Genomic DNA, 15,791 nt, shown 5'->3' on the forward strand with positions numbered 1-15,791 from the left:
GCCGACCAGCGACGAACTGCCGACCACCGGCCGAACACCGGCCGACAGCGGTTAGCGACGGTTTGTCAAAAAACCGTCGCTATTAGCGACGGTTTGTGTAGAAAGGTTTGTCAAAACACCGTCGCTAATGGTGTGTTTAAAAAACGTCGCTAAATATCTAATTTTTAGTAATTAAAATAATTCAAAACAAGATCGGCGACGGTTTCTCAAAAACCGTCGCTATTAGCGACGGATTGTTTTCTCAAAAACCGTCGCTATGAGCGACGGTTTTTGAGAATCCGTCGGTAAGTTTCTGGCAGCCGTTTCCGGCCGTCTCACCTGCTGACCTTTTCCGATCGACCATTTCCGCCGGCCGCCACTGTCGTCGTCGCGAAGGAGAAGGACAATTTCATCTTTTCATCAAAAAATTCAAAATTATCCTACACTTAAAAATCTGACCAAACATAATATTATTTTACATCATATATTACAATTCTATCACAATAATTTTCTTTATCATTTACGTACTAATCATTAGTTTATCCTATCCTTCCAACCAAACGCAGCCTACAAGTATAGACTATATAGTAAGTGCGGAATCACGAGCTTCCAAGTATACAACATACTATTGAACGAGAAATTGAATTTATTGCCTGAATGGATGATTTGGTGTTAGATGTCATAAAGTGTCGTGGTGAGAATGAGAAAGTACGAGCCTAATTCGCACCCGGGAAACACAAGAAATGAATCATTACTTGGATTAGATTTCTATGGCAACTAATGCCTGTGTTTGCTGCTGCTCATGTTCCTGTTTTTCCTGTTCCTGTTTTTTTTCTCCTATATCTTCCTCATTCTTTACTTCTGTGATCTGTCTCCGATATCTAATTATTACAAGGCACAAGATTGCTGCACAAAACCAACCAACAATATCAATTTTTAATGTACCCACTAGTCTCTCGAAGTTTATAAATCGATACGACTTCATCAGTAATCTTCTTAAGGAATACCAGCAAAAATCCGAGTTCTGATGGCTGTGAGATTCCAAAAAGCAGTCACGAATGATGCTGCCACGATCTTTTTGTGTGTGCAAGCTCCCCATGTTTCCATCGCCCAGGATTTCATATATTCAACTGTTCATTCAACAAATTACTCAGTTTTCTGGTACGAAATGTCACAAGATTAATTAGATTGCACTACAAAGGATTGACCAACCTTTCCTGGATAATTCAGTTGAGTAAGTGGAATACATTTTTGGGCAACTGAAGCCAATGAAAAAACCTGAAAGAATCACAAGAACCACAATCGAGGTGTTTGTCATTCATCAAGAAATTCAGACGATTTACCGGTTAACGAATTTTCAATGAGCTTACTAAGTGCACATAATCTCCATAGGGTAATAAGATGGCCATATTCAGCACCCACAAGCAAGAAAGGAACAACCTAAATTAGCAGAAAAATGAAGTAATTTAACCCCATTCTCATAATATTTGATTTCACAGAGTTAAAAACGTCAGATACTCACTTTGAGGGTCATGGCTGGTTCTCCTGAGTGTTCACTTCTCTTGTTTTTGAGATTGAATAATTTGCTGCTGGAAGTATTAGTCTGCCAAGTTTCGCTATATTTTCTTCTTTCAACTTGAAACCATGCTTCATATCATTGGCATCCCTTCGAGATCCGCAGCAACAGTCAACAACATAGAAAAAGATACTAAGAAAGCATAATTTGGTTCCGAAATTGCTCCTTCAACCGTACCTTTTGCGCATGGAATTTGAGAGAAATGACACTCCCAAATATAGAAGTCCCACTTGTGATAAGAATGAGAAGATGCTACAAGAATTGGGCAGTTTAAACAATGTTTGTGGGTTAATTTTTTTAGAAAAAGGCGATAATTTGAAAAATGATCTTAGTCAAATGTTTTTTTTTTATTTATGACATTTCTTCAAAAAAATTTGCCAAATTAAAACATACAAGAAATACAAACACTAAACAAAGAGCAAATATTAAGAATGTTAGATTTCGAATTTACGGTTAAACAAATGTCATTTAGTTAAATAATCTCTGTAGAAAAGAAATAAGGAACACGAGAACATAACCTACCTAAAGCTCACACCCTTTGTAAAACAAGAAGACAGGAAACAAAGGAAGCCAAAACCGAACCAAAGGCTTGATTTCGAGACATCTTTCCACATAACCAAATCATTTATAAGCTCCTCGATTCGATCAAGATTGTACCCATCACCATCAGTCGTTCCTGATTCACCAATGCACACTCAAATAAGCCAAAAGAATAACCACCTAAAATTGCTCATTATAAAAATAAGATGCCATTGTAAAAGGATAGATGATATTTCATACTCAGTGAAGAAGCAGAAGTGACTGAAATCGATTTTTCCTTCTTAGGCCTGCCACCATTCCTCTTCTTTCTTGACTTTGCCATAAGCTCTTCGCCCACGCCAAACTCCTTCTCTTCTCTCATTTCTTGCTCCAATCGTCTCCTCGACTTCCGACTACTCCTTGGAGATGCAGCACAGCCCAATAAAGCATTTATACTATTGCATCTTTTTCTAACTCCGCTGGCCTCAACAAAATAATCATCTGCCTTTTCAAGCCTATCTGAAAAACGTTTTTTTGATCTTTTGGTAGACGGAGGAGAAATCATCAGGAGCTCGCGGAGCGGTAGATTGTAAGGTAGCCCAGGAGAAAGAGTGGAAGCTGGTGACGGAGTAGATAGTTTCGGTGTGTAAGGGACTATTTCCAAAGATAGCTGTGGGATGTCTGCTTCGTAATGACGGAGTTTCGACAGCCTTGAAGAGGATTTGGTTGGGGTTCGAGGCTCCGATCGGCGAGAAGGTGGTGTGGATTCCATAGCTTGAGGCAAAATTTTGTGGGATTCTGAAGTTTAGTGGATTTTCTTGAAATGTGAGAAGACAAAACAGTTTTTTAATTATTATTATTGAAGGGCGACAATAGCCGTCGAAGATGGTGTCGACTTTTGAAGATTTTGAAATATTAACTGCCATTTTAACGGTCAGGATACGGGAGGCAAGTCCGTTAATTTTTATTGACTTTTAGCAAATTTCTCCTTGATTATTATGCAAACAGTAATATCTTTTTATTCCTAAAAAGGTAATAATATTTTAGTTATCATATAACAATTTGTAATCCCTTAAAGCTCATGGCTATGATAATTGTTGAACTAGTTAGTCATCAATGATAAATCTATAGAGTTGGCAACAAAAACGAACAAGTTCAAAAAGTTATTGAAAACTATATGATCATGTTGGAATGCCCGAAACAGAAAGCTTTGATTCTCTCAAGCCCCTCTTCCAAAGAAGCCAAATCTGCTGCAAAACTTATCCTCAACCAATTCTTGAGTCCCAAAGCAGACCCTGCATGCACCAAACACCTATATATAAGGGTTTTTATTAAAATTAATCTAATTTTAAAAATTTTTTTCAAAAATAATTTTAAAAAAAAAACCATTTCAAAACTACCCCAATCCGCGCTTACGGAGCGCGGACGCTGCACACGTGGATCAGCGTCCGCGCTCCGTAAGCACGGACGCTGGTCTATGTCAGCATCAGATAATATTAGCGACGGAAAATATAACAAAACCGTCGCTAATAATAGCGACGGTTTATAATCCGTCGCTGTAATGGAATCTGCCACGGTTTCAAAAACCGTCGCTCATTTAGCAAAGGTTTTAACCGTCGCTAAATGCCTAAAACCGTCGCTAAATGCGCATAATTTAATCAGACGAAAAAAAAGACAAGAAATAGGGGTGTTCATCGGTCGATTTTTTTCTCTATCTGCACTATGCACTAGGCGTGTTCATCGGTCGGTTCGGTTTTAAAAATATATGATCCGATACCCGAATCATTTTTCTTCATATTGGTTCGGTTTTCTACCAAAACGGTTCGGTCGGTTAATTCGATTTTGATATAATTATTTAAATTAATAATATAAATATATTGTAAAATATAATATGTTAACTTTCTACATGTTTTCTTAGTAAAATCTTTAAATATAAGGTCTAAATTAATTAAGAAAACAACAATCAACTAAAAATTGCTCAAAATAGTTCTTCATTCACTAAATATCATATCAAAATATATAAAATAAATAAAAATATAAAAAAATCATTAATTTAATGAAATTTCGATTTTTTCGATTTTGACATATATAATCCGAAATCGACCAAATAAACTTTGGTTTAATATTTAGATCTGAATTTCAAAATTCGATTTTCGGTTCGGTTCGGTGTTCGGTTTCTTCGGTTTGGATTTTCGTTTTTATCCGAAGTTTGAACACCCATAATCTTCACTACAAAAAAATGGCTTTTCGCAGCGCAAATTCTCTTCCCGCAGCGTATATTGCACGCTACAAAGTTGCAGGCCGTTGAAAGTTCAAGATTATCCGCAGCGTATATGTGCACGCTGTTGATACAATTATGTGTAGAGTGCGTAGAGGTAGGTATCTCGAAATTAAAGTGTGCGTCATAACAACAAACAAGTTGAAATTGTCACATCGATAATATTGGATCGTCGATCGGGATTATAATGAGATTAATATAATGAGGACATGGATCGTGGGCTTGCAAGAGTATAAGCCCATCATGCAAATTTATTAAAGTTGAAATTTATTAAAATTCTAATTTATTAAAATTCTCATTTAGCGACGGTTATGGCGACGGATTATAAACCGTCGCGTGTGTTAGCGACGGTTTAGCGACGGTTTTTAAAACCGTCGCTAATTAGCGACGGGTTTGTTATATTTTCCGTCGCTAATATTATCTGATGCTGACAAAGACCAGCGTCCGTGCTTACGGAGCGCGGACGCTGATCCACGTGTGCAGCGTCCGTGCTCCGTAAGCGCGGATTGGGGTAGTTTTGAAATGGTTTTTTTTTTTAAATTATTTTTGAAAAAAATTTTTAAAATTAGATTAATTTTAATAAAAACCCTATATATAAACATCATCCTTCATCTACTTGAAGTGTGTGTGTATGTGTGTGTATGTCTGTCTGTCTCTGTGTGTGTAACCTGGAACAATAAGAACTGATTCCTCTTTAGCAAGCCTATAGCAGAAATCCATGTCATCTTCTATGCCTTCCAGCCTTTCAAGATTTAACTTCACCTGCAAAAACGTGTTCAAGCTTAATTCGAAACAACAAAGCATATATTGTTAAGATTGGAACTTGGACCTAACTCAACCCCAAAAGCTAGCTCAAGGGGGGAGGGTTGTCCATGCCAATATATACTACTCAAAGGTTATTTATCCTACCGATGTGGGACAATTAACACACCCCACTCACGCCCAGGAATGAACATCTGGAGCGTGGAGTTTACAAATGACCCAATTATGGGCAGAACGGGTGGCCTAATTATAGGCAGTCCAACACATAACGGTGGAACCCGGGCTCTGATACCAAGTTAAAATTGGAACTTGGACCTATCTCAACCCCAAAAGCTAGCTCAAGGGGGGAGGATTGTCCAATCCCATATATACCACTCAAAGGTTAATTATCTAACTGATGTGGGACAATTAACATACATATAAGTGAAATCTGACTTAGAATCAATATGTCTTGCACTAGCTCTCACCATTGTAGACATGGCTCCTTGTGGTTTATGATGTAAGTCAAGGAAAGGAATCTCGATAATCTTTTGAATAGCAAATATCCGCGGCTTCTCTAAGTAGAACCATAATGTTTGCTATAAAATCCTTTGGTGTTTTCTCCAGGATTTCAGGAATTGCTCCCTAAATATAATTCATGAGATAAATGCACTTTAAAGAAACTATACCAAGAGGTTGTTACTACATGGTATTAACATTTAAATTTCAGTCAATCTATGCACCAAAGATATTACATATACCTGAATGAGAGTTGTAGAATCCGCCGAGATGTTACGGTACTTCTTGATGCATTCTGTTATCTGATTAGACAAAACAAAATCAAGTTTCTATATATTCATCGCATCTTTAGAAAGTGGTTCTCTGTGTCGCTTAGAAATCATTAAATTTGTTAAATTGGAGGGGGCAAAGATAGGGGAAAGCTATTAATTAACCCATATTTCCTAAGAATTCCATTCGGATCAGAGAGAGCTATCCAACCAAGCCGCCACCCCGGAACCAGCCATCTTTTCGACATCGTTCCAAGACTGACAACAGGGGTGACTGATCCAAAAACACCCATTGGCACAAATTTGTTGCCTCCGAAAACAAGATCGTGATAAACTTCATCAGAGATCTACACGATCCCAAGCCTTTTCGCGGTCTCCGCGATCTTTTATCCAAAGATTCAACATTTCCAAGAGTTAGCCAACCAAAAAACAAAATTGCACTGCTAAAGTATATTAGATGAGAGATCTAATCAAATTAAACCTATTGGCAATTCCACTCCATTGAGCCGCTGTGAACACCAACATTAGAAGTACCAAAAACCTTTTACCTTCTGAAGATGTTCCAATGAGAAAACACTTCCACTTGGATTCCCAGGGTTGATGACAACCATCGCAACAGTGTTATCATCTGCCAGAGCTTCTACACCATCAATATCGACCTCCCAGCCTTTCTCCGGAAGAAGATCGAAATGCCGGACCTCAAGACCCATATACACAGAGTGAGCTTCATAGGATGGATATCCAGGCCTGGGAAGTAAGATGTTGGTACCGGGGCGAGCCAAGACAGTTAATATGAGTTCTATTGCATGAGCTGCACCAGCGGTGATGAAAATGTCTTCTTCCGATAATTCATATGGAAGATCCTTCGATAAAAAAACCTGCAACTGTCCTTCGATAAAAATATTGCAACATTATTCCATTCTTCAATGATTTGGTGTTTTTTAGAATACTTTTAAACATTCTAATCTTAGGATTGTTTTCAGTAAACATCATGGCCCCAGACTGCGTTCCATGCAAGATATTCAATCAATCTGTGTGAACTTAAGAACCTCCTTGCTTCAGGCAAGCCAGCAGCCGGCGCATAGCCGTTAAATTTAGCCGATCTAACTCTAAGCGCTCCGTTAACGGCTTCTTCGGCTACAGCGTAGTTCTGAAATACGAATATGCAGAGGGATCTCCATTCCCAAGATGGATCACCGGCCTTTCGTCATCTTTCTTCAGTTCTTTCTTCATTGTTTCGAGAAGATCTCTAATGGTAAACTTAGCCTCTTTCTGGTTCTTCAAACCCCATTTTGCACATTTATTCTCCATTTTTCACTGCTTTTATTACAGGTTTTTTTGTTCGAAGTATACCAGAGGTGGTGATTTTGCTTGTATTTATTTATATCGTAAAACGAGTGATTATCATGAGTTAATGAGGCATCACTTTACAATAAACAAGCTCCCGGAGCCAACGGACAGGATTAAACTTTCTTCCAGATTGTGCCGAAGATATTAGAGTTTCTCAACTCTCTGTAAGGTCGTTTTCATTTAATATTAATATTCTCGTAACCTCGTCTCAACGCAAGATTTTCCTCAGTCCAACAACTGGAAAAAGTATTTTTTTTTTGGGATAGAAGAAATTATCACGGTCATTTTAGGTTTTGATTTCAAATTTTTATTTTATTCTTTAAATAAGTCAAATTTTGATTCAAAAAAGAAAACAATTTTATTTTTTTATGCTTTTTAAGTTTTTGACCGATCGAAGTTTGATGTATATTACTGAGTACTGACGGCTCTGGAAATTGCAAAAATATCCATCCAACAACCTCATAAAACTCATCATGCTTATTAAATGCAAAATGCTTGTAGATTTATTTATTTGCAACTCTCATGAAATTTTTGTGCTAACAAAATTCACACGAAGAAAGTGGATAACAGCCACAAATTTTTTAACAATTATAACAAATTTGGAACGAAGACATACAAAACAAACAGCGAGCACTGTTTGAAACATTATTCCTAGAGTTCAATAGATATTGGAAATGAAGAAAGACCTCCTTCTCTTCGCTTAGTTATTCTTCCATACTTGTTGAACCGCGGAATCCAAAGGCTAGTTGCATCCGCAAATTACACAACATACTATCCAAGAAACAACTTTCATTGCTTCTTAGCATGCCTCTGGTGGAAAGCTTTTATTCTTCGAAAACCATCGTCAAGATATGATGGCTCGACAGCAAATGTTATTCGGAGCCAATTCTTGAGTCCTACTGCAACCCCTGCAATTGCAAATGAAATTTCTCTCTTTATCAAGCTAGTAAATAAACTAATCGATTTTTAGCTCGATCAGTGATCAGTGTACGTTGAGTAATGAGAAAAAATTATGATAATGAGATAAAGAGGTATCCGACTGAAACTCGTAGATATCACCGAATGATATGCGTGCTAGCATTTTGCAGAGATCATTACCAAGAAAGATAATTATAGATCGGTAGATTTGCAACACATACAGCAGCAATCGCCACTTGAAATACTCTAGTAGTTTATGATTTTTTATATTTACCTGGCAGAACTATCACTGATTCTTCTTCAGCCAGCATGCGGCAGAACTCCAAATCATCATTGATACCTTCCAGAAGGGGTAGATTAAGTTTGACCTGGAATGCAATAACTCATTACAAATAATACTATGGACCGATTCTTAATTATTTAGGAAAAAAGTATAGAGCTGTTCTCGCTTACCATCACGAACATGGATCCTTCAGGCTTGCTTGGGCATGTTAAGCAAGGAATTTCCTTGATTCGATCATACACTATGTTTGCACATTCTCTAAGTACAACAATGATTTTCTCAAAGAAATCTGAAGGGGTATTTTCAAGAATTTCCGAGAGTGCCCCCTGTTCAAGCAAAAATGAAGTGTTACTAATTGATTAAAAGACGATCTCTGATTCACAGTTTGGTTGGACAGTTGTCACTCCTACTCCCTAGCAGTATGATCACTGGTCAACAACCTTGGTCTTATTTATGTAACCAGGGGGGATCTTATTTGAGGTTAAGTCAAGCTGTTGCCCACAAGAATTTTTTTAAAATTATATGATTTTACCCATAATTTTCTTTTATTTTGTAACAAAATTTTATAAAAACAAAAATTTTATATTTTGTCCACCAGACATATTTTGCCCTCCTGATTTTGAAATTCTGGTTATTCCACTTGTTTGTAACATTTTGTGCCAGTCAATGCATCCATCAAAATTTCTTGAGGGCGAAAGTTAAAAAGGATAATGAAAGACAAAATAGATAAGAGTAAGAAGTTACGAGATACGTGAATAATATCAACTGTCGAGGAAATAACCTGACTAAATGTTGCTGGGTCAGAGGAAATATTCAAGAAACCTTTGATGCTATCAACAATCTGCAGACACAAAAATCTTTTCATCATTTCTCATGATTTTTCAAAAGGTTTCAGAAATCAGTTAAGATGGTTCACAAGGAGAAAATTACTTTTCGAAGTGCTTAAATTATTTTAACCAACAAGTAAAATATATACATCAAGAGCACTGCTATCAAGTTCCACATCAATCATAGTAAGAAGCTTGAGAACTAACTGTTCATTTCAATACACAAAGCATAAGATTCCTTCATCCTTCAATAACTACGAGTGCGATCTTTACTTTTGGTTAGGCTTAGACTCCAAGATGATACAAAATGGACTCTTGCTTTCGATAGCTATATAAACCGAAGATCAAAGGCCAAGTACATTACTGATTGTGACGCAACACAAAGTCAGTGATACAATTTTCAATGCACAATGTGCCTATCAAGTATCAAAAAGGGAAAATGCTAAGCTGCAATGGTTGATCTCTCAGGGGAGCCATTGGATACCCTAGGTCCCACATGGTTTTGTGTTAGTCCCACGCCATGATGTGGGGTCCAGTTCCAATGGCTTATGCTCCACCAGGTGGAGTATAGTCAATCCTGATTCTGGCAATCAGAATACCAACACTTCAATGAGAATTTTTTTCTGGATGGCATGAAAGCAGTAGTTCCAGTATATGAACAAGTATGGGCAGTAAGTGTTCCAGTATATGAATAAGTATGGGCAGTAAGTCAAAGTATACCTACTCCCAAAGAAGCCAATTATTTTACTCCCTCGCGATAACGAGAAATGAAATTGTTACAAACCACAAAAGACCCTGCTAAACATAAGTTTAATTTCAAAATCACTTTACATCAGTAAGATAGCTACAGATTTATCAAAAAAACTACTTTGTTCACAGAAAATTTGAAGGTTGTAATTCCAACGTTAATTTTAAACTTATCACATACTCAAAATGAAGAATTTGCAGAAAACAACTGAAAAGGGAGGAAATATAGAATTTGAGAGATGAAAAAGTACCCCTTGTTTCATAAGAATGCCATCTGGATCATTAGTAACAAGCCAACCAAGTCTCCACCCAGGAACAATCCATCTCTTTGATATTGACCCTACTGTAACAACTGGAACAATGGACGCGAAGACCCCCATGGGTACAAATGGGCTACTTCCAAATGTAAGGTGGTCGTATACTTCATCAGAAATTACTAAAATTCCAAGCCTTTTAGCAGTCTCTGCAATCTAGGAAATCAAGTGGACAATTAGAATACTGAGACCATCAGCTATGCATTCATTATAATCTTTTTCGATGCCATAACCAACCATAAAAAAATTGCGCACCTTCTTCAAGTGTTCATACTTGAAAACATTACCACAGGGATTGCCAGGGTTAATAATCACCATGGCAACTGTATTTTCATCTGACAGAGCCTCAACAGCATCCAAATCAACTTCCCAGCCTTTTTCTGAAACAAGATCAAAGTGTCTGACCTCGAGATGAGAAAAACCTGCCCTAGCTTCATAATAAGGAAAGCCTGGTCTTGGAAGTAAAATGTTGGATTTGGGACGTGAAAGGACAGTTACAACGGCTTCTAATGCTTGTGTGCATCCAATAGTCAAGAAAACATCATCAGGGGACAACTTGTGTGGAAGATCTTTAGAAAGGTAATTTGCTACTGCACTGTAAAGAGAAAAAGAATAATAATGTATCCAATAATACCAGGAATGTGGAAACTTAGTATATTCACTTAATGCTCCTACTTGGGAGCCTTGCACCAAGATTATCAATTGGTCACAACTATCAAGTAACCAAGACAAAATCAGAAGGACCAAATCTATGAAATATTAAAAAAAATTACATAGAATAGGACCATATTAATCCATAACCAAGTCAAACATAGACTACCTGTCACCCAAATTTCGAACTCAGGGAAAAGTAACTGAAGTTAAAACCTCATACAAGGGAGGCTAAAAAAACTAAAGGGCTCCGCCTAGCTAGTGGTCAAAAGTAGAAGAAACTTTTCTGTTATCATAATTGTCTGTTATCATATTCTTCTCCCGGGAAGTATTGCATTTTGCATCCGACAAGCGATCACAGAAAAAAATAAATAGTTAAAGCTACATGTCGAGCTCTTGAATTCACACAATGAAAGGGAACAATCAGCTCTAAATAGCAAATATGAATTAGAAGGATTTTTCCACATCTTAACTTGCTGCTAAAAAGTATTATCAGCTTACAGCTCATTTGGCAAGGTCGCAAATCCGGGACGAAATCTCGGCTTTGAGTCCAAAAACATAACTCTCTCCCGACTATTAGGATTCTCCAAAAATGTCTTCTATAAACTACTATAATGAAATTTGGCCTGAGATTAAGTTGATTTTAAAAATTATCCTTAAATTCAAAACATATTATTAGAGTCTTTTTATAAAAACAAACAAGCATATTAATAAGAGTTGGTCTCATGTGAGACCGTCTCACGGATACTAATCTGTGAGACGGGTCAACCCTACCCATATTCACAATAAAAACTAATACTCTAAGCATAAAAAATTATACCTTTTCATGAATGACCCAAATAAGAGATCCGTCTCACAAATTCGACCCGTGAGACCGTCTCACACAAGTTTTTGCCTATTAATAAAGCAAATATTATAATATAATTATACACAAATTCATAATGAAAATATCAACTTTATGAAAGTATTATCAAAGCTAGAAGCCGCCTTCTTATCCTACAGAAAGATAAATAGCGGTTAATGATAAAAAAAAATTTCACTATATTGAAAAATAACTTTTATTTGAATTGCTTAACTTATATAATAATTATTGGCAAAAACTTGTGTGAGACGGTCTCACGGGTCGTATTCGTGAGACGGATCTCTTATTTGGGTTATCTATGAAAAAGTATTAATTTTTATGCTAAGAGTATTACTTTTTATTGTGAATATGGGTAGGGTTGACCCGTTTCACAGATTAAAATCCGTGAGACGGTCTCACGTGAGACCCACTCATAATTATTTATGAAAGAATTTCGAGAATTGACACTATTATAGTTTCGTGGAAAGAAAATATTTTTGAACCACGAAATAAGAGATATAGTTAGCAAGGTTATTTTTTTAAAATTTTCCAGAAAGTATATTATTACACAATTGATTTATTTTATGTAAATCATTTTAAATTTTTTCCGAAAAATTCGATTTCGTAAAATTTTCGAAGTTATTTTGAACTCATAATCTAAATATCTTATTCGGCCACCTCGATTAACAGTACTTTTACTTTTCTTCAAAGAGACTGAGTGGTATGGTGTTAAATGCTTGAATAACTAAAATGGAGGGAACAATCTCAAAGCAAAAATGGAATGAACTCAGGAAAAAATCATATTTAGTTATTCAAGGATTTTAATTACATCATATTGAATAAAAGATAGCCTTTTCACATGGACCAGAAAAGGCAAAAATTCCCAAAAATAGGGGATTTAACCAATTCAAAGCCAAACAAGATAGATGGTTAGATGTGTATTCACGCAGATGGCCAATGAATGGACTGAAATTTTGACCCCGGATGTACTTTACTAAATAACACGAGGAAATGTCAGGGATATCTCGGCCTTGGGTTTGCAGTTAGTTTAGATTTAGGTAATGCATGTGCGTGAAACTTGGAGAAAATCAAGTCAATTGAGTGCACAAATTAAGGTCAGTAGATATACACCTGCGCGCAGCAGGAATTCCCACGGTGGAGGAATAGCCGTCGAACTTGGCGGAGCGGATGGCGGAGCAGAGGGCATCGACGGCCGAAGTGGCGGTGCGGAATGAAGGAAAGGCGGATGGATCGCCATGGCCGAGTGGAATGACGGGCCTGGAATCATTTGCGTTGAGATTACCCATAAGCATATTGAGCACGCCTCTCACGGTTATTGCCGACGCCTTTGTAAGGTCCTCGTTAGCTCTGAACCGCCATTGATTTCTCGATAACCCACCGTTCTCCATCGTAAAAACAACGTCGTCAAGCGGCGCACAAGTGGGTCTGTCATGTGTGTAAAATCACTATTATATAGAAGATATATGGTAGTCGGCTTCAAAATTTTAATTAATAAAAGAAATAAAATTTTAAGTATATAATTATCTTAATTATCAAATAATTTGTATTGTTTATGAAATAAGAAAGAATGAGAAGATCGAAGATAGAAAATTACTGGGAATAAAAGTAATAGGTTTCATTCATACAAAGAAAAATAGCTAATATAAATATTTAACTTAACTTTAATAAACTATATAGATAACAAAATAATATATAATCAATTTATCAAACTTCTCGAACAATATCCTAAATAATTACTCCTATCTTTTTTTGTATAGTTATACGTACCAAATCTTGTCTTTTATTTTAAAATTGAACGTGAACAAGTTGATTGGTGTATTGTAAAAATGGCATGGATCACATGTACATTATTCCCTTTTTTTTAATATATATAGTCATTTTCACTAACCATAAAAAATGTTGATCTCTTGTAATAATTAAGTTTTTATGAGTGTCATTAGTCCAAACTCCAAAATTTGCTCCATGTATTTGAATAAAACTACTATTTATTATTATGGTTTTTAATATGTAATGTTTTCAAATTTTTAAATTTTATTCCTTTTACACATTCAGTATGCTTAAAGTTTTTCTAAAAAAAAACTAACAAATTGTTTTTTAATTAATGGGACGGAAGTTCGTGAGGTAACACGTGATATCACAATTATTTAAATCATAGCATCATCGATTTGTGTTATATAATATAATAAATAAAATATGAATTTTGAAACAGAAACACCTCGAAAATAAGTCGTGCCGTATTTTACCAGTGCCTTAGGCCATCTCCAACCCAACACCATGTTGGTGCAATACTCCATCATGGTGTGAGTTTTTCTTCTCCAACCCAACACCATTTCCTACTCTATTTTGGTGGTGTGCTACAGTATTGCACCAAATTTGGTGCAATACTGTAGCAATAGCGTTAATTCTGTTTTTTTTTTTTTTGATTTTTTTATGTGATTAATTAGCAATTATTACATTCAATTAAGTATTAAGCTTAAGTATTTAAAATAATAATATTAAATACTAAAAAATTTAACGTAATTCAAAAAACATTATTTAATTAAATTTTTAATTCATGTATATTTATAATGAATTTCGATATATACATTATTTTAGATATTAATGATATTTTAATTATTGTGTTTAAAAATATTTTGTGAAATAAATTATTTGTTGTGAATAAAATAATAGGGAATATTCTGAGAATATTTTTTTTGATGTAGAGTTTAGAGTTGATGGGTTGGAGATGAGTTTTAGATTTAGTGTAAGAATTACACTATTTTAAAGTTAGTGTGACACTAAGATAGTGTAATGGGTTGGAGATGGCCTTACATATTGATATCGTGACCCCCAAGAAAATTAGACAAGGAGTGTTTTTAGAAAGATTTTGTTGATTATTTTAAAATTTATATTTGAGTGGTGGGAAATTTAAAGTAAAGAGTGCTTGAAAATAAAAGTTTAATGTTAATATATTGAGTTTTCGGATAATAATATTTTTTAAACTTAATTTTCAGTTAGATAATAGTCATATTTTTAAAATTATTTAAAATTTGATATTCACGATATTAACAATGTGTTATATAATTATTGTTACATTATGAATATTGTATTAAAATTCATTTATATTTTATAACATGCTTGAAAACATATATAAGATTAATAAAAATAAAAATATAAAAATTTACAGAATTTATATAAACACACAAAATATATAAAGAAAATTCTGGAAATGTGAATTATATAAAAATACAAAATATTATTTAAAATAAATGTAACATGATAAATATTTTAATGATATAAATGTGTAACTTTAAATCTTAAAATATGCAAAACAAGAAGAAAAAAATTATATTATAGCTTCTAATTTTTGGATAAAAACTATAGAATCTGAAGTCACGTTCATAAACACTTAAAAGCACTTTCATGCGACTAAAATCTAGAAAATGTTTCCTATAAACTCTTCCAAATATTACAATAATATAGTATATTACGTAAGATAATCTTCAATCTTTCATTCAATCTATATATAGCCTTCTTTAATTGACTTACTTTTTTTTTCTGTCATGTGGTATGAATCTAGGTGCTGAAACCTTTGCTATTAGGCAGGAACAAATTGGAATTGGTTTGGACAGTGACCAAGATTGAGAGAGGAAACTGATTTATTCAGAGAATGTCCCCACTCGTTTTCTAAGCCGGCCATCCACAGTAGTGAATATATTTCCTCCAAATATTTGTGGGTCTCATAGTCCACATCACTAATCAAATATTTCACTACTCAAATATTTCAAATTTCACAATCAAATATCTCATCAATCAAATATTTATGGGTCTCATTGTCACTTTAATTAATAGTTTATTTTCATTTAAATAAAATAACTTACAATTTTATAAAAAATATTAAAAATATTTTTGAATATTTTTGAATATTAAAAAATATTAAAATGATTATTAAAATTAGAAAGTTTAATTAAAAAATATT

The 15,791-nt window shown here is 34.9% G+C and overlaps 1 protein-coding gene and 2 pseudogenes across 2 annotated transcripts; all 3 read right to left on the minus strand.

The window, feature by feature from the left end:
* Nucleotides 1–730: 730 nt before the first annotated feature.
* LOC140812122 (reticulon-like protein B17) lies at nucleotides 731–3,062 on the minus strand (annotated as a pseudogene).
* Nucleotides 3,063–3,215: 153 nt separating this feature from the next.
* LOC140812670 (probable aminotransferase TAT2) lies at nucleotides 3,216–7,213 on the minus strand (annotated as a pseudogene).
* Nucleotides 7,214–7,708: 495 nt separating this feature from the next.
* LOC140812349 (nicotianamine aminotransferase 1-like) lies at nucleotides 7,709–13,268 on the minus strand. Of its 2 annotated transcripts, none has more exons than XM_073170596.1 (7): nucleotides 12,944–13,268; nucleotides 10,576–10,915; nucleotides 10,258–10,476; nucleotides 9,214–9,273; nucleotides 8,603–8,758; nucleotides 8,424–8,517; nucleotides 7,709–8,139 (listed from the first exon to the last, which is right to left on the minus strand). In XM_073170596.1, exons 1-7 carry the CDS (start codon nucleotides 13,219–13,221, stop codon nucleotides 8,021–8,023), a joined length of 1,266 nt encoding a protein of 421 aa, XP_073026697.1. In that variant the 5' UTR covers nucleotides 13,222–13,268; the 3' UTR covers nucleotides 7,709–8,020. The 2 variants fall into 2 exon arrangements, with proteins under 2 accessions (XP_073026697.1, XP_073026699.1); XM_073170598.1 differs by lacking the exon at nucleotides 12,944–13,268 and adding an exon at nucleotides 11,473–11,605.
* Nucleotides 13,269–15,791: the final 2,523 nt, after the last annotated feature.

The sequence above is a fragment of the Primulina eburnea genome, chromosome 14 (genome assembly GCF_022965805.1).
Source record: "Primulina eburnea isolate SZY01 chromosome 14, ASM2296580v1, whole genome shotgun sequence".
NCBI classification, from domain to species: domain Eukaryota; kingdom Viridiplantae; phylum Streptophyta; class Magnoliopsida; order Lamiales; family Gesneriaceae; genus Primulina; species Primulina eburnea.

What these genes read in the sequence shown, in the direction of transcription:
- LOC140812349 (XM_073170596.1), bottom strand. Translation starts at nt 13,221, where the DNA reads ATGGAGAACGGTGGGTTATCGAGAAATCAATGGCGGTTCAGAGCTAAC. An exon ending in GCATTCTTATGAAACAAGGG is followed by an intron (nt 9,274 to 10,257) that starts GTACTTTTTCAT and finishes TTGTGTCTGCAG; the next exon opens with ATTGTTGATAGCATCAAAGG. An exon ending in ATCAGTGATAGTTCTGCCAG is followed by an intron (nt 8,140 to 8,423) that starts GTAAATATAAAA and finishes TTGCAATTGCAG; the next exon opens with GGGTTGCAGTAGGACTCAAG.